The sequence below is a fragment of the Vanessa atalanta genome, chromosome Z, assembly GCF_905147765.1.
Source record: "Vanessa atalanta chromosome Z, ilVanAtal1.2, whole genome shotgun sequence".
In the NCBI taxonomy this organism is placed as follows: Eukaryota; Metazoa; Arthropoda; class Insecta; order Lepidoptera; family Nymphalidae; genus Vanessa; species Vanessa atalanta.
The window spans coordinates 4,579,854-4,600,259 of NC_061902.1; the positions used below are offsets into that span (position 1 = coordinate 4,579,854).

Genomic DNA, 20,406 nt, shown 5'->3' on the forward strand with positions numbered 1-20,406 from the left:
CCATATGGAAATTAAGTGGTGCTTGCCTGGGTTTGAATCCGCAATCATCGGTTACGATGCACGCGTTCTACCCACTAGGCCATCTCGGTTCTCAATCTCAACATGTGCTATTATCTATAAACTCACTTATCGGTTGCAAAACCTTTTGTAAGCATACAAGGAACGACATTAAGAAAAATAGTTTTTACTATAAGACGAAATAAGGCAAGTAGCAGCGCACTAGGACGGCAAGTACTACTAACTGGTATAATTAATGTATTCTATCGTACTTAGTATCTGTTTTAATAGAGACCGGTCATAAATAAACTTACCAATAAAATTAATTTAATGGATTTACATCATAAGTGGGAATATTGAATTCGATAACACTATGGACACTCCAAATAAATTGGTAGAAATATATGAAATTGATGGCACCAAACTCATGGTTTTTAGTGTGCCATAGAATAGGACTATTAATTATAAACTTCATAAATATAAAATTGACATGGTTATTTTTATAACACACATTATCTACGGATGTCTTTCTTGTTCACGAGAACAACGATCATGTCGAACGATGTCGAAATATCGATCTCCACCAAATAAAAATAAAAAACATGGTAAAAACCCTTTTTAAATACTTACAGTAATTATAAACTTAATCTAATTTCAATAACCATTAAATATTTGTTCGATTAAGTCCTTTTTTTTAATTTCATTTAAATTTACTTATATTTGTATGTTAATTAAGTCGATTTTTATGTTACCTTTAATTGTTATAACTAAATTAATAAAATTGAAAATTTTTATGTTCGTTCCCTGTTTGTAAATCATCCCCCATTGTGATGTAATTTTGGGAGTAATTCTACAAACGGCAAAAGTTATTCTATTTGTCCTTTAATATATTTTTTTATGTACACCCTCATTCTAATAGTGCGAAGCCAGATCAGGTAGCCATTAATTTAATAGAATATTCTGATCTGATGATCATTGTTCTGTCCCCGCATTACAATTATTCGTAAAGTTTAATCGATACGACAGTTAGAAGTAGGTTAAAATCTACTTCCTAGATTTGTTTACATACAGACTCTGTTAATTTCATATTAGTGAAGCTAATATAAAGCGTGTAAAAAACAACCTTGACTGGAACCAACCTCAACAAACTTTAAATATACCACTGTACTTCCTAATTCATAATTTTAATACAAATATCTTTATACGACGGAAATAAAAAAAACGACTGACTATGCGCAAATTTAATTTAACTTTTTTTTTTAATAATCTATACATAAACACTTCTTGACCATCGAAATTTGTCGTATATTTTTTTTCAATATTTCTTATCGAGCAATTCACAAAAAATGGTTCTTTGTTATCTTAAAAAAAAAAAAACAAATAAAATTTAAAGGAATAATAACTTAGTAAGCGACGAATATGTTAGCGGTATTACTTTATTAAAAAATAGATTAAAACAAATATTTTTAGTGATTTTATATATATTATATTTTATATACATATTAAAATAAACAAAAAACACATATGACCAAGCACAAGGCACTCAATTCGGTCACTTTTTGTACTACTCATATATATATATATATATATTAATTATATATTTAGCATATTCATGAAGAGTCTTTACTTTTAATAAAAAACGCATCACACGCATCAAGTCATTCCTATTATCTACATCCGACTGACAAAACTAAAATCATCCTGGTCGCTCGTCATCAAATTTTACACACATTGTATGTATAGTTAAGAAATTAGGGAATTTCACACAAACGAAATTAAAAAAAAACAGTAAAATAACGCTTCCACTAAGCGTAACAATCACGTTGATAAACAAATTCACTTTCGCAGTTAGTCGCTTGTTATAAGTTAGATTTTACTTAAACGTACAATTCCTTATTTTATTACATTTCAAAATCCGAATTCAAGGAAAAAAGATTCGCTCTGTATTTGTAATTTGATTAATATCACACTATATATTAAACTTTCACTTAACGTTTCCAACGCTGACAATTATTATTAGAAATATATTTATAATGTAATATAAATCATTATTTGTTTGTACGCGTACATTAATGACAGTCACAATCAATCATAATAATGACCCGGTTAAATGTCGTACGTAATCACTGTCATAGTATGAATTCTGAAACTAATAATGTATCAGTTAAGTTTATAACAAAAAGCTGAGATGGTCGAGTTGTTTGAATATTTGAATCCGAATTTCGAACTGATTATTGAAGATTTAAAACGCAGGGACAGGCGGTTTGTACTGTCTAACGATTGAAAAACAGCGAACGTTGTAGGACAGTAGTAGTAGTAGTAGTAGTAGTAGACAGTTATAGTACATTTAGTTAACATTGCACCCTTGCGAAGCCGGAGCGAGTCGCTAGTAATCCATAATCCAATCAATACCAAAATTAATATTTGATTTTGTTTGTAATAATTTTAACCGTTAAATCATCGTTGCATACGAAATGAGTTTTCATGGTGTTTTTTTTTTTTAATTTTTAGTTTTCTGATTTGCCACCAAAATACAATAGAATGCACGATACTGCAACGCTTTCCATTAATCAGCGAGTACATATGAGTAGTAAAAATATTTAACAAATATATATATTTTTTACATAATTTTATAAATAACAGGATTTGTTTTTCTTGTTGTATACTGTAATTAAGGTTTTATGTGTAGTTTTTTCACGACTGGTCGTGTTGTAGATTTATACTTGCTATTTTGTATATTCTATATTTTTGCCACGTAAGTTTTTAAAAGTATGGTAACAAAATAAATAAGATAATATAAATTATACCAGAACAATAAGTAACAAATACCTACATACTAAAATTTATTGATTACACGAAAGCAAGTCCTACACATAGTACTCAAAAAAAACATTAGGTTCATGTTTTTTTTTTTACTGTGACCATGATTTTTTTTTGTAACTTTCATTTCCATTTCCGGAACTTTTTATCTTTTGCGAATTAATGTTTTGCATTAAAAAACATGAATTCGTAATAAATTTATCAGTATAAAAAAAACGTGATAAAGACAGAAATTTAACATATAAAAAAAAAAATCTTAATAATTTTCGTAGTTGAAATATTACGGACAGAAATAAAGTTGTTATTCTATTGTGGTTTTATTATAAACATTGTTAGAAGTTCAAACATCAGACAAAGCAAACACTTTATATATTATTAATTTAATTATTTTTTTTAAATAACAAACTAAACAAAGAGATGATCTATTCTCAAGGAGATGTCACGTTACTTCAGTGCGGTTAGATACAAATAAATACACATATCGCCAATCTACATCCCTTACATGCGGGTTTGCTCAGAATGTTTTCTTTCATTGCCAAATACGAGATGAATTACAAACAGGAAGGAAATAATTCCTTTTCTTGAACAACGCATTTTTCAATTAAAAAAAAACGAAACTGTTTTATTTTATTATATATTTCTTTATTAATTTAAATGTAAAAATTATTTTAATTTTTCCTTTGTCGCGTTTTAAGTCAGAATCCACCATCAGTCAGAGCCACATCAGTGGTGTATTACCTATTTCCAATATATAATTTCCAAGTATATATATAATATAATTTTAAATTGCATCTCCAAGAAACTAGTACAACTGCAGTACATCATCCTTTTTATTATACAAAAATGGCCAAGCTGATGGTAATGGTCACCAAAACCGAAATAGATTTCAATAGGTCACGAAAACCATTGGCATCGTAAGGAATCTGAACTGTTCCTTACATCGCCAATGCTAAGTTGTTAAGACCAAGACCCCTGTGCTTATAGTCATACTGGCTCACTCACTCTTCAACGCTGAACCTAACTATATTAAATATTGCTGCTTGACCACTAAGAAAACCTAACATCGGCATCGGCACTAATCTCGTATCTTGGAGCAAAATCTTAATATTTTGTTATTTCTTTTTTAATTCTACAAGGCTATTGTGGCTTATGTGGATTTCAACAATGTTTGTGACGCTGATCGAGCCACTGCAACCAGATCAGGGCTTATTGGCTGTAATGTATTAAATCCCGTGACAGTTTTCTGTTTTTTTCATCGGTACATCTAAGGTCTGAAGTGTTTCTTTCCGAAACAGCGGTAGCTTTGTTTTGACAATCAATAAGTGTTTAATTAGTCCTTAATTTAATTTAATACCTTTATTAAAAGAATAGCAACTTATTGCCTCCACTGATAAAAGGAGAGCTGGTTCATTTTTTGCCCAGAGGTTGTAATTGCGATTCACCTGGGAATTTCTGCTAGCATTCTTGCCACTATTCCACACGTGTCATGATTTATACTAAAACTGTTTTTAATTCTAATTTATATATAGTTGAGGTCTATGTAAATAAAGTTTAATGTTTATATATTAAACAAACAACAATCAACGGACGCTGAGAAATAGACTTATTGCATTATCTCAATCATCACATTGACCTTAAAATCCTTAACAAAAAATTTAGTAGAATAACTGTTGATTGGGTATATTTTAAAGCGTGAAGTAAGGGGGCATATTATATGCCTCACTGGCTATGTGGGTACATTAATCCCGTGAAACCCTCTTCACCTTGGGCGCCACGAGATCATTATTATAAAAAGTATAAATCATTTTTTTTTTTATTAATTAGGTCAAAAGGTATTGGTATAAATACAGATTGGATTAAATCAGAGAAAAATGACACGAAAAGGATTACACAAGGCTAATAAATCAAGCAACATTTATTCAAATCTTTTATTAAGTTTAATCTCAAATTTCAGACAATATTTATATATTTTAATCTATTGAGGTCAAGTTTACATATAATTGAGTCTTTTTTAAAAAATACATCACTGAGCAAAACTCCCGTTTAAATAGTGAGTTTGAGAAGTAACTCGTTTTCCTAATTATTATTAGTAAGAAAAAATGCTGTTCATATACTTTAGTAATACGTATAGTAATTATTCTTAGTTTTCATTTATAAATATTTAATGAAGTCATTGCCGTTTGTTTTATACAAACCTTTGTTAATATTTTATTAAATAATATTTTCTGAATAAAATGAAAAAAATAATAATCGAAGAATAAGAAACTTATAAACTCTGTATATTTTTCTTGTATTTTATAAAACACAGTTATTAATTTTAATGTTACAATTTTGATAAAAGTTTTTAAAACTTTATCGTGTTAAATTATTATATCAATATAATTATGGACAAGTTAAATACAGATATTAAATAATATAATCATTAATAAAAAAAAAAACAAGATAATTAAGGCCATTCTTTAAGTGACATTATATTTTGATATTTGATACCTGGGTAGATACCACCCTTCATCGCATATTCTAGCTCCAAACCAATACCCAGTATTGTTGTGTTACGGTTTAAGCCTATGTAAATATAAGCACAAGGGGCATAACATCTTAGTTCCCATTATTGGTGGCACATTGGTGTTGTAAGGAACGGTTGATATTTATTACGGCGCCATGTGCGATGGTGACCTATTACCATTCTTTAAGTGACATTATATTTTGATATTTGATACCTGGGTAGATACCACCCTTCATCGCATATTCTAGCTCCAAACCAATACCCAGTATTGTTGTGTTACGGTTTAAGCCTATGTAAATATAAGCACAAGGGGCATAACATCTTAGTTCCCATTATTGGTGGCACATTGGTGTTGTAAGGAACGGTTGATATTTATTACGGCGCCATGTGCGATGGTGACCTATTACCATCAGGTGGCGTGTTGTACGATCGCCTATTTTATATATAAAAAAAGATAATAGATTCTGCTTTGGATAAATAATATTTTTAATAGCGGAAAATATACAGATCAACGGATCGATGTCAAGCTATTTAGTATTTTCTAACGTACGTTATAAAAAAACATGCTATTAAAAGTACACCTCTTCCTCATAGAAGTATACTTGTTTAATTTGCCTTTTCAGAAAAAAATAATTTAATTGTCAGACGATAATTTGATAAACGTAACAGCCTGAAAATTCCACTGCTGGACAAAAGGCTCAATATCCTTAAGAGACCTATACTTAAGAAGAGAGAAAGAGATAAATACATATTACTTCGTATGGTAACTTATATTAGTTGTTAATTTCATGTATTTAGTGATAAGTTGATGATGTAACGATCAATAAAAAAATAAAGCTTATTCAGCCGCCTCGAATGCGTGTCTATTCACTCCCGAAGCGTCCCTCCTCTATATATTATCAGCGTTCATTAACAAATTTAATCTAATTTGTATCTATCTTTACTCTTATGTTCATCGTCTTACGCACACTGAGATCGCGAGGGTCACTCACACTAATGCACGAAATATAATTTCACGTGGAGGGGCGCGTCTTCGTGAGTTAATAGATACAAGGCTTAGTTCCGCCTGAAATATACATTTTTCCTCACAGTAGACAGTATACAAACGACATTCGAACCAGTAATCTTCAAACTATATGCCATAATATACAAATAATAACTAACTAACATTACAGAGTAACTAAGTTGAAATTAATTGTTTTAATAATTTATTACAAATCGACGTAACCTTGGTTGAAGTTAAGTTTCAAACTAAAACATTAAACAATTTAATGATCTCTGAGAAGTTCTATAAAAATATATATCCAATAATATTATATAATTGTTTGATATTTTTATAACGCAAACCAAATGCGCAATTGAAGTTACAAGTTAAAAAAAAAAAACTTGAATTTATTATAAACTATTTAAAGAAGATGTTTTAGATATTATAACTACGTTTGATCAAATAATATTATATCTATATTAGCTGAAACTGCGGCTGTACTACACAAACTTCCGACCTCCTTGACTTACTTGAGCCTATTAGGGGTGGAGTTTCGTAAAAATATAAAAAATATAAAGATAAAAAAGCTACCTACCTGCCAAACTTCAACTTAGGTATTATAGTTGCTGAGGTTTTGTGATTAATCGGTGTGTGCTATTTCGGTTTTATATATATAGATTAATGAGCACCAACCACTAAAACGAGCAAAGCCGCGGACGAAAACTACTATTAAATAAATCAAAGCATAAAAAAATCTGACAAAACTTTACGTTATAAGTCTTCTTACGCTACATACACAAATCTAAATACAATATATGTCTTTGGTTATTCAATGATATGTTTTTAAGCGATAGTCTCCTATCTGTTGTACAGTGCTTAGCTTACAAAGCTGCTGATCCTGAGTTCCTTAATTCTCATCCAGATTTCTACTGTTACAAATACTCATAAACGTAAGAACAAACAAATTAATAATAATTTCTGTATCATAGTTGAACAGAAATATGAAGATAAAAATCTTATCTAAATCGACTTTAAGTGCACATGGCAGGTTCAAATCTGGGTGTTTTCGGTTTTTATTGCTTAATAATTTGTGATTATATAATATCGTGGTCGACAGTTTAATATACAGAAACATTGCAAAAACACTTAAAGCGTTTTGAAATTGTGTATCTCGAACTTGGAGATAATATGAACTTATTGAAATTAAATCAATGCTACGCTTACGCTTTTGATCAAATAGCCTCAAAATGTATTTCAGTAGTTGCATTAGTTAAGTTTTACGTGTCGCTTTGTTGATTCCACATAAGCTGTTTATTAACTAAGACTTTCTCTATTGTTATAGAAATGGATTTATTGAATGACTGCAAGTGTGTATTATAATATAATGCCCAAAAAACATTTGAATTGACACTGAAATTTTGCTCATTAAGTATCTTATATTTAAGACGCTATGTACATTATATAACTCTGTATCTATATAAGAGCTTATCACATATATAATATTACTATTTATCTTGTGAACGAAAAACACTTTCATCGACAAAAAAAAATATTCCAAATCAGATTCTTATCGCTATTACCAGAACATATTGACGGCCATAACGCCGATTTATATTCAATTTAGTACCAAAACAAACACTTATACACAAATTGACAGTTTAACTTCCTGTTATCGAGAAGAAATTGAATCGTACACTGTGGTCAGTGAGTCACTGCCGCTAAACGGTTGTTTTCCCCAGCGCAGGCGCAGTGACTTCCATTACGCAGGTATTCCCCGGCCATTCGCTTCTGAGATGCAAGTTACTTGCTCCTTTTTTAACTAGTATTACAAGTCTTTTCACCCTTATGATTAGTGTTGCCCACTTACAGTCTAAGAAATAAATGAAAAACGTTGTATATTTGAATTTTATTTTTTTTGAAAATAAATTGTTTCAAAAGTAATGAGGTTAATGTGTTCGTAACTCTTTCTATAGAACTGTACTACAATAAAATTATTTTTATAGTTCATGTGTGTGCACAAACAAAGGTACACTCTGTGTTTCTTTACTCTCAATATTATAATAGGACGGCGAACCGATACGACTAAATTGAGTTCGAGCGACAAGATCGGCGCCTTTCACGTGCTTTTAGAGGCAATGTAAACACTATCATTTTTTTAATTCGAGCCGATAAGGAGATTATATTATCTTGTAAACAAAAAACTTTTTAAGGCAAACCCGGGATCTACAGTTATATTAGGTTACTACTATACCAAAGGAAAAAAGTAGAACAATATATTTTATTATAATGATGAATCGCTTATACAAAATATATTATAATTGTATGCATTTAAAAAATAAATACTTTGTGGGTAAATATCCGTATTCATTCGGTTTTTATATTTCTTCTACACTAGCTTTCAAGGTTTTCTTGTTGTACCTAATTTCTACAATGATTAAAGAATACAAATAATCTTATCTGACAAATATAATATATTAGAAATTAATATTATTATAATTTTAATTTTATACTCTGTGTAATTCGACTAAGTACTTTTTGCGTCATTTTTGTTTCTACTATAGCAATTTTTACGGCGCTTAGTTTGAAGGTTGTGCCCGCTTTACACTTGGAGGACGAGTTTATGATCGTAACACAAACTATACGTGTTTCGCTTTATTTTAAATAGTTACAAAACAAATTTGGAATTCCGATTGAATGAATGAACGATAAGAATGAAATAATCATTCAAATTTATATATATATATATGATGTTTATTGACAAACATATTAAATATATGCAAATTCGTTTGACGTAGGTTTCGAACATGGGGGTCATGAATACGATTCGTCTTCACCTTTCAACGGTAAACCCCGCGTGACGTAAGTGTGGTCAGTTTAAGATGACATCGAATATTATTGTGAGTTTATGTGATTTACCTATTATTAGTAGATCAAAGTATCATATTTGTGGTTGTATTTATTACTGCCACTTATTAATGTTTAAATGATCGATTTATTTTATTGCAGTATTGATTTCTTCACAATATCATTCAATTTAAATAAAACATTCTATGTGCAAATATATTTGACAGGCATATAATACATAATGTGAACCGTTTCTTTGTTTTTTGTTAATTTTTTTTTTAGGTATTCAAATACTAGCAATGTATTTAAATGTATAGTTTACTATTATAATAAATACGCACTACAAATGGTATTTATTAATTAAATACGTATTTGTATCCAGAATTCACGTAATGAACATTAAAAACTCCATATAAAAAAAACGGTTATATTATGTTACTATAGAAAAAAAAATGATTATCTTTTAAATCTGTACGCAATTTTTATCATAGAACCATAACACAATCCCTAAATCTTATCCAGCCCAATATAATATATTACAGCAACCTTTTGAAATACAATATGACAGGGTTCTAATGTTAGTCACACAACATTGTCCTCAGATATAAAAAAATATGTCACAAACTATTGCGAAATAAAAAAAGCTTTAAATGCGTTATTATATTGTAATAATAAAGTCATTGAAACACGCACTTTGATATATCCTGTTCCGAGTTACGATGAACTAAATTTACTTCCTCGTACAATAAGGCCAGGTTCATGTTATAACGGCCTCAGGAAAACAACCGGATCCTAATTTCAAATTAATTAAAAATGTTGAAAGTTGTTAAGAATATTTTAAACCATAGCAGCTGTTTCGTTACTATGTGCATTCAACTTTAATCACTCTGTATCTTTATTTTGACAAAATAATTTCACTTTCGCTTCGAAAGAGAACAAATGAAACTCACTTTTAACACACGATTGTTTTGTTTCCCTGGGACGGGTTTTTTTATTCAATCACACCGAATATCAATAGACGATACATGTCATAATATTTGTCTCTACTAAAAATTATAATATTCACGTAATTGACGCATAAAAACATAATACATAAACAAACAAAAATAACCATTTGATATAGGAATAAATAAAACAGACTAAAATTTTTCAATTTTTTTTTATTATTTATTAAATATGAACAAAGAAAATTTAAAATCTTTGGTGTTCATGATTCCATGGACCATTTGGACAGGGTGCGAAGGGCGGCTGTGGTAGCGCGATGGTTCGGTTCGCCGCAGGACTCGAAGGCGCGAGCGCGCGGGGCGCAGGCCGTGACGCATGCGCACGAAAGGCACGCGGGGTGGGAGGCGCGACGAACACTATTTAAACTGTTCTTGCGAACGGTCATCATGCATTGGTCTGTTTGCAATCCAAAGTTTAGTTAGCCCTCGTAATACGACAGCTCGAGTCGTAGACAGACAGGCATAAGCCCGTGGTCGAGACATAAGGCTCTCGCAGACGTACGCTAGCTAAGCGCGCAGTGAACTTCAGTTCAGGCTCTCCTTTTTCAAGTGGTGTGTCGTGAAGCAATGGCCGTAGCCGCTGCCCAGAAGAACCGCGAAATGTTCGCCATCAAGAAATCCTACAGCATTGAGGTGAGGACCCGTCACCAACCCGCTTGCTATTGCTTTCATGTCCCTAAGTTGTCGGATCGAACCTGTACCAAAGTGGCACGAGTCTTAAGTTTCAACTACTGAACGCATATTCAAAAATTGCTTGCTGAATCCGTAACCCGAAGTCCATCTTAAGATAAAACGCTTGCTAATTAATAATTTCCCACTCATTCATTACACCTAACGACTATTACTCCGTTTGAATTTCCCTGGAATGTTAATCGTATTTTGTACATGTATTAATTAAATTCATTAACAGATTGTTGTTCTTAATAACTAGGTTGCGTTACAATGAACAGACATAAGTTTTTACCGTAAATTAGACGTGCGTGTACTTGGATACGAATACTCAGGTACTTACGCGAGTTATACAAGATAACAAACAATAAAATACTCGTTAACACCTCTAAAGTACCTTCAAACAGTTTGCGTGATTCCAAACTAATTACCCGATAATGAGAGTCGCAATATTAAGTATATTTTTTGCAATGTAAACAAAAGTACATCGAATATCAGATAGGGGCCAAGTTTGATTATATTGAATAACGAAAAAATATATTTTGTAACGAAATTTGCCTATCATCCTTCTCAAATAGGACAATAACGAAACGAAAAATAGTTGATATAGAACCGTGAAGATGAAGAAACGTTACTTATTTGATCTTATTTGCCTATTTAGTCGTAAAGTTATCAACCTTGTAATGTTCCTACATAACAATGACAAAAGTTCATTCGATAGATTGACTTTAAAGTTCATTTAAATAAAAATATTAAGTAATTCCGTACAATAAACACATGACATTGAAGGGAGAATGTCAAAGAAATCGTGTGAAAGCGCGCGAAGACTGCTCCTGACTTTTACAATAATAAAAATGCACACTGGAAACGCGACATACAATTAAAAAATTACAATTTCTTTTCATGTCATTTTGATTTCCGTTCCGACGACGCGCTTACTTTAATTATTCTATACAGTCATGTAGCTTTCCCACATTAACACGGACTGAATTATGATATAACAATCGCGTAAGAACTTTGTTCTATAAAATATACTAAACTTAAAAACCTTCATCGAATGAAATACTTAAATATCTAGAAAATAATTGAACAATTATTATGATTTTGTTTCTCTTTGTAAACGAGGATATACTTGTAGTTAATGAATATATAATTATCGTCGAGATTAATCACCATTGTCAATATTCAAGGCGTTTGTAACTGCAGTTACAGCCACGTATAACTCGATGTCATCAATGAAAAATTACCAAAACAGTTGCTTTGTAAACGACTTGAGCTGATGCGAAGTAATATTGCGAATTTAATAGTTAGTATTGATTTTATTGTAAAACTTTGAATATAATCGTCCTGGATCTTTGTTTTAAAGTAAACAGTCATTTACTTTCAACTGTTGTGAGCGTTGCGATGTATATTATATTGATTACTCGTAATAATGTGCTTTGCGAAAATCAGGTCTCACGTTAACGTATCTGACGTGTTATGATTAACGTATATTTTATAATTGGTGGCTGAATGATTGTATTTCCTTGACCATCGAAGGTCGGTATGCGAGGTGCGACGCTCACCAACACTGCAATCAGAAAATGTGGTTGAAATTATATCGAGTGACATGATCGCCGGAAAAGTATTGTCACGATATGATTCGTCTTATAAGTAGTAAATAGCTTAAAACATTCGTTTTATAATATGTTTGTAATTAATGAACATGCGAAAGACTCGGTCCAATGTTTGAAACAAATTCGAGGCTGCGATATGCCCTTGACCAAACGAGGTTGTTCGTCGCGGTCAAATTAACATAAAAAAATCTAAGATGTTAGCTAGATCTGCAATCGTGCGTATCCATGGTATTATTCTCGATTTATCGTCATATTTTTAAATAGCATACGCAATATAACGTAAAATATTTTTATGACATTGAACAAAATTTAACCCCAATTTCCGTATAAATTATAAATTAAAACATCCGATGATTTCGCGGTCAAATTCGCACGTATCGGAAATGGAATATAATTAATATATTAACTATCATAATAAATATTAAAGATAACAAATGAACGCTATATTATTATATACATATAAGAGGTCACATTACTCAGGTGAAAACATTTTAAATGGCCGAAGAAAACGCATTTAATTTGCATGAATTATATAATGAGTTAAGTATAGCGAGGGTGGCAGGTCAGCTTAATTAGCCGCCGGATTGGAGCGGTGAAGTGGCCACTCGGTGACCAAGGCTATAGAACCGGATTCAGATCCCAGCCCGCTCCAGTTAGCCGGACCTTTAACACAATTATATTTCCGCACTCGTTTACGACAATTTTTACAAACAGATCTGTATGACGGAAGTAAATTTCTTAACATCATTTTTACCGTAATATAGGTATATTGTGTCGTATTTGCTTGGAAATAATAAAGGCAAGATTAACAAAATATTAATAAACTGATGTAATGTATTTATTTATACTTAAAGTCCGACCAATTTATATTAATTAACAGTAATTATTTAAATCGAAACGCGAACAGATATTTCATTTCGCAAAAACAATAAATCACAAAAGAATTAATGACAGTCATTGTAACCTAGATTTTCTAACAGTAAGGACACTATAGAGTTGGTATGGAATTACAGATCGATGCTTAAGAACATATTTGCATTCTCTCTGCGTTTTCGGCGCAATATCAATCGAGAGGCATCATTTTGAAGGAAATCAAAACTGGACAATATTTACGTCTCGTCAATTAACAAATTCGTTTGTAAAAAAGTGCTTAATTACACAGCGATTCAATATATTATAAGATCAACGCTTAAAAAAAGAAAGACGACAGAGATAGCTTCATCCACCGCCAACTTCATTCGTACATGGGCTCTTATGTGATCAGTTCTTCTTAAGACGCATTATTTACAAGCTTTGAAAGCAAAGGTAAAACATTTGAAGACCTTTTTTTGACATTTTAGAAGTCAATCTCTCAAAGCCTGAATACGAGAGGAAAGAGAATATAATATTTTTTTATATAGTCACGTCATTCAAAGTATTTCTTATCGCCTTGTCGCGTTTCAGGGGCTAGGTAACAAAAGCGTGTGATTAGTAACCCTTGACACACATAGACCCGTAGCCACTCTAGTGGAAAATGCTAGGTCTCAACGCCCGCGCGCTGCTTGCTACCAACTTAACACCTCCGGACAATTACCCTTGATTACTATAAAATGACGTCATTAGAACATCATTAGAATTTTCATGAGCTCATCGTTAATGTCAAATATCAATTTCTGATATTTAAATCTTGATTCGCATTTGTATTATTTTTTAATTCGACATTAGTTATATATTATTTATAATTTATGTATGAGGAAAATCTGACATATTTCTAAAACACCGAGGCCGTTCCAAATCAATTACAAACAAACTATGTTAAAGGAAAATTTAGATAAGAATTTAAGCTATCTTTCCTCTGGGCATCCTTCGAATTAATTCAAATTCCATATTTAAATCTCGAAGGTAAATTACATTATTTTGAATTCATTAACTGATCGAGTAATAATTAATAATTATTACTCAACAACTTACCCATTTATTACACCTAGTTCTATATTAAAGATGACATAATTCTGACTCTAAATACATACGTAGTAAAGCTGACTTTGCTTTGTAATTAAGGTACAACGGTTTAACAATTAACAAGCCGTCATGAGAGCGACATGCGTTTCAACAAGTCCCACAAGCCGCTCTTCATGTCGCCAGAACCTCGTAGGAAATGATTTTGATTGGTTCACTTAGCCCAATTTCACATGAAACATTACTTATACTTTGTATTTCACTTTTTATTGTTACGCAAACTTATATAAACGTACGTGAACTTTTTAAATGCTGTTATAAATTATTAAACTAAAGTATATCATACGTTTAAAAAAAACTCGTTCTTACATGATACGAAAATAAACGCAAAAGATAAAAGTTATTACAGATAAATGTCATACGGCATAAACATTGGTAAAGCCAATAAAAATGTGGAAATCACCAAGAGTGATAAATTGATTGTTATTAATAACAGAGATAAATTAAATTAATATTTACCGTTAAGTGTTGTTATGGAATGAAATTGCATATTGATTATATTATAATGTTAATTAAACTATAAATAATAAACCACCAACTTCGATCCTAATACAAAATAAGTTTAATTACCCTTCAAAATCGATAATTTAATCATTTAGTAACTATAATTAAAGTATTCTCGATTATAATATGATATCGATTATAAATCGTTTCATTTAATTAACTCATAGATGATAATATCTTTAACTCAACGTGTCCATTGCAAAGAGCGACTTGTGAAAGGCTTTTACCATTTAAGTCACTCTGACTTGTTCAAAAGTTCACTCGACATATAATTGGTTCCATCGAGACGCAGCGGTCCAGAAAGTGAGATTCCTTTGTGTGATTCCATCTCAGATCCGGCGGGGGATGGGGTGTAATGGCAGCACTTTACGCCCGACCTCAGGAAATAAGCTTAGGAACTCAGTAAAAGCAATTCCTGCTCCCACATGAAATATAATGCCTTACGACCGCTATATCATACGGATTTAAAAGACGTATTTTTTGAATTGTCTCCGTCCCTTTGTTGGAACTTATGTCTGTGAATGAATACGCTTCAAACTTTAATTGGCCTCTCCTTTAGGTTAATAAGATCGCGTATAAAATTAGGTAATTTGATTTCATCGGCTCCTGTTACATTTGCATGATTGACTTGACTTCACTTCACTTAATATATCAACGATGCTTCACATATTTGGCTTTTACCTGAAACCGTTATTTGAAATTGGAACACGGATAAATTGCATTTTTTTTTATAGAACGGCTACCCATCTCGCCGTCGCTCGCTCGTAGATGACGCCCGCTTCGAAACACTAGTTGTCAAACAGACCAAACAGAGTGTGCTTGAAGAGGCTCGTGCACGTGCCAATGGTAATATTCAAAAGTCGATTTTCATAAAATTTTACTTCCTCTTTCATTATTTTCTTTTCCGTTTATTTTTTTTATTTTTGTTTTTATTTTCTTTTAAAAATAGACTCTGGCTTGGAATCTGATTTCATCCAAGACGCCGCTCATGTAGGCGATAACGAGAAGACCATAGAAGATGCCACTCAACACGATGAAACTAAAAATGGTCACTTTGGTAATTTTTTTTACTTTTGTCATTTTCTCGCCCTTACATAAATTATTATCTACAACTTTTTTGTTAATCTTATTTTGTTTTGTATTTCATTTTTTTATTATTTTTTTTATTTTTATTTAAATTAGATGCTGATAATGACGACGGTGGCGAGAATGGGGACGAAGGTTTGTTTATTGATAATTCTCTCAATATTTTACATAGAATAAGTTGATAAGGTTTTTGAATGAATGTAACTATATTGTTGTCGAAACAGTTACAAACAAAACATTTCTATTTTAGATTATACTCTTACTGAAGAGGAAGTAATCCTGCAAAACGCTGCAAGCGAGAGCCCAGAAGCTGAACAGGCGATGCAACAAGCCGCTTTGCTTCTTCGTATGCGCGAAGGCATGGGCTCACTTGCTCGCATCCTTAAAACAATCGATAACTACAAGGGTTGCGTAGAACATCTTGAAACTCGTCCCTCTCAAGCCTCCGGAACTCAATTTGATGCTCTCGTAAAAGTCAGCATGTCTCGCATAAACTTGCTGCAACTTATTAGATCACTTCGCCAATCGACTTCATTCGCTGGAGTTAATCTAATTTCCGAAAACAACATCTCCAACAAGACTCCGTGGTTCCCTCGTCACGCATCCGATCTTGACAACTGCAACCATCTTATGACTAAATACGAACCAGAACTTGATATGAATCACCCTGGATTCGCTGACAAGGACTACAGGGAGCGCAGGAAGCAAATCGCCGAGATTGCATTCGCTTACAAGTACAGCGACCCAATTCCATCGATCACTTACTTGGAAACCGAGAACGCTACTTGGCAACGAGTTTTCAACACCGTGCTCGACTTGATGCCAAAACACGCATGCAAGGAGTACAAGGCAGCTTTCGGTAAACTGCAGGCGGCAGACATCTTTGTTCCTCACCGCATTCCGCAGTTGGAAGATGTAAGCAACTTCCTCCGCAAGCATACCGGATTCACACTCCGCCCGGCTGCTGGTTTGCTCACAGCTCGGGACTTCCTCGCTTCGCTCGCCTTCCGCGTCTTCCAATCTACACAATACGTACGCCACGCCAATTCGCCATTCCACACACCTGAACCGTAAGTATATTATGAAAACATTACTAAAATTGTGTTTCAAATTAATTATCGCCCATAATATATTAATATATATAGATCGCATACGAATATATTAAAATATATTCCCTCGTAATTTTTTGCACCAATAAAATTTATTCAACGACTTGAGCTTAAGGAGGTATTCGATGCGGAAGTAAAATTGTAACAAACTCGTTAAGCGACCTTAACATGTGTAGATACAATACATAATATTGCAAATGTAAAGAATTTAACTTAATTAAACTGATAGAAACCTTGGACGATCTTTTGAAGGTAATCTTGAAAAGCAGACGATGATCATACACAAATTAAGTCCAATTATTTTGTACGAATAGTGGCAATGTATTGTATAATGCTTCGTTACGTTTAAATAAAATATGCAGCAGAAAATTCTGTTCATCGCTCTCTAAATTCAGTCAAGGATGGACGAGACACTGTGATGGCATCATAATATTGTTAAAGGCTCAATTTTAATTTAGTTTTAACTCTATTCGTGACGTTGTTATAAGCATCAAAGGCTACTTTCATCGAATTAAGTTTCGCTTTAAATATATTATCTATAGAAGTCTGTTAACATCCTTGAACTTCAACGACGTTATGAAAAGCTATTAGTGTGAGGTATTCAAGCTGATGTCATTTACTTGCTTTGATGTTGCAACTAGTTTGAGGGAAGTTCTATATTAATGTGGGTTATTAGATAACTTGTTTATTTTCAGTGATTGTATCCATGAGCTTCTTGGACATATTCCTCTTTTGGCTGACCCGAGCTTCGCTCAATTCTCTCAAGAGATTGGACTTGCCTCACTGGGCGCTTCCGATGCGGAAATTGAAAAGCTCTCAACTGTAAGTTATTTAGCTAATGATTAGTTGATCTATCTTTTGTTTTTTATGTAAAAACTGAGCGAATATTTAAATTTGGGCCCAAGCATTTGCGAAATAAAAAGCCGTTGCGTATTTTCTTTATGAGGTGATCCTTGTTAAAAATGTATTATCTGTCCAGGTATACTGGTTTACCGTTGAATTCGGCCTTTGCAAAGAAAATCAACAACTGAAGGCATATGGTGCTGCTCTTCTGTCTTCTATTGGAGAACTACTTCACGCTCTTAGCGACAAACCTGAGCTTCGACCTTTCGAACCCGCTTCCACTTCGGTACAGCCCTACCAAGATCAGGAATACCAACCCATCTATTACGTCGCTGAGAGCTTCGAAGATGCCAAAGACAAATTCAGGTAATAAGACAAATCATAATAAATGAAATATCAAAAGTATTCATGAATAACTTAACGTTTACATGTTTACAGCGACTTATTCATATCTTAACTAATCATTTACATTTTGTGCAGACGTTGGGTGTCTACTATGTCCCGACCATTCGAAGTGCGCTTTAACCCGCACACAGAACGCGTCGAAGTTCTCGACTCGGTGGACAAACTGGAGACCCTAATCTGGCAACTGAACACGGAGATGCTACACCTCACCAACGCCGTTAAGAAGCTCAAGGGCTCGCACTTCGAGTGAACCCGTTACCTACATTATACAATCAGATCAGTGCACGCGGCCTTGCCGTACTTTGTATAGCTAGTGATATTATAGAAGTAAGTCTGTTGTCGTGTGGAGCGTGTGTGCGAGTGTGGAAACCATCGGATGGTACTTCGTTGAATTCCTTTTGTACCTTATTATTTATTATGCCGAGCTCATTGCCCGGGCCTCGGAATGCGCACGGAGCTCCCGATTGCCCATTTAGGGAGGCCGTGCCCGTTTGCGAGACCATAACTATTATATTAGTATTAATTTATAATTTAATGAAAAACACAAACAAATAAAAATGGAGCACCAAAAAGTTTTAAAAAATCAAACCGAAATATATGTGTTTGAGTGGAATTTGTTGTTTTATTCGAATAATCACCCTTCATCAAGCATTCGCCATCTAATCTATCATTTAATATTATTATAATAAAAATCAAAGTGTTTTAAAACATGAAAAGATACAGAATTTCTTAGACGATCACTCCTTCACTCTCTAGTTGGCAATCCGACAAGTCGAGCCAGAGAATAGACTCTGGTCTTTTCCAAAGGTATTAATTACCTAAATATTCTTCTAGTATCTAATAATTATTTTACTAATTGCTTATTGTGCAAAATGACTTTAAAGAAACAAGACCAGAAGAAAGTAACTTGCTTTGCTCGCACATCTCATAGAAGCCTTAGCACATATTATGCGAGCATGCATATCATAATATGCTTTTTATTACAATATATGAATGACAAAGCATGCTTCTGAAAGTCTGCGATTATTGCTAAATCAATGAAGGGGCAATCTTTTAAAAGCAATTTAAAATAAAAGAAAATTGAATATCGAAGCAATCGCGGATCGTCGTTTCGTCCTACCTATAATAAGATTGAGCTCCCTGGGGTCGCTCCGACTTCTTTCAATCTTATTCAATTGTAAAATATATATCCAATATTAATTATCCTCCGAGGTAAACCGTGCCAATCGATACATATTTAATTAACGTGACATTGAATTGTGTTCTTGTAGAGCGTTTATTCGTTAAACAAATGTAAACCTACATTCACGGCTACAAGGTACTTCCTCATATAATTAAAGCAATTAGAACCGTCTCGATCGGCCGCAAAAAATTCCCTTAGCAAAATAAAAAAACAAAGAGATCGTACTAAAAACGCATGAAATAGTAACGAAGGATCGGGTTACGAGTACACGAACACGATGTTAAAAATTAAGAACATACATTAAAAAAGGTTTACCCAAAAAAAGGTAAATTGTTTGACATTAAGTAAACAAATGAGAGGTATGGCCTTAAAGTATACAAGGGCACGGACGAAGTTGGGTTGATTACGAGTAGCATTTGCAACGGTGCCGCTTATTACGCATTACTGAGGGGAAGCGCAGACTTGCAGACAAAAAACTAACTAACAAAAACTACAGAGCTATTGTCACTACGATGTATGAGCCCACGTGAAGTCAATCCAACTTCCGAATTCGAAATTATCACTATTAGCCACTGAAGTTCAGCTCCATCACTAATGGTTCTAGTACTAAATCAGCTCAATTGTAAATAATTATTTTATTATGATCTAAAGTAAATATAAGCCGATATAACTATTAAGAAGTGACTAGTGACTTTGTATGGAACAATATATGTTGGTTGAATTTTGTTTGCATCTTGGGGGTATGACCGATTCGTATCCCGTGACGGCAAACAGCAGTACTCTCTCTTATGCAATCACGCCCCCTCTTCATCACCGCTCTCAAATTATTTTTGCTCG

At 32.8% G+C, this 20,406-nt stretch overlaps 1 protein-coding gene across 1 annotated transcript; it reads left to right on the top strand.

Moving 5' to 3' along the window:
- Positions 1 to 10,549: 10,549 nt before the first annotated feature.
- On the top strand, positions 10,550 to 18,958 carry LOC125075794 (tyrosine 3-monooxygenase). Its single transcript, XM_047687555.1, has 8 exons — positions 10,550 to 10,789; positions 15,678 to 15,789; positions 15,893 to 16,000; positions 16,126 to 16,164; positions 16,280 to 17,099; positions 17,834 to 17,960; positions 18,118 to 18,347; positions 18,462 to 18,958. The coding sequence occupies exons 1-8, from the start codon at positions 10,724 to 10,726 to the stop codon at positions 18,634 to 18,636; spliced, it is 1,677 nt and encodes a 558-aa protein (XP_047543511.1). The 5' UTR covers positions 10,550 to 10,723; the 3' UTR covers positions 18,637 to 18,958.
- The last annotated feature ends 1,448 nt before the right edge of the window (positions 18,959 to 20,406 follow it).

Excerpts from the sequence above, each read along its gene's own strand:
- LOC125075794 (XM_047687555.1), top strand. The coding sequence starts at position 10,724 with ATGGCCGTAGCCGCTGCCCAGAAGAACCGCGAAATGTTCGCCATCAAG. Across the intron at positions 15,790-15,892 it reads GGCTCGTGCACGTGCCAATG|ACTCTGGCTTGGAATCTGAT; the intron begins GTAATATTCAAA and ends TTTTAAAAATAG. Across the intron at positions 17,100-17,833 it reads CCATTCCACACACCTGAACC|TGATTGTATCCATGAGCTTC; the intron begins GTAAGTATATTA and ends GTTTATTTTCAG.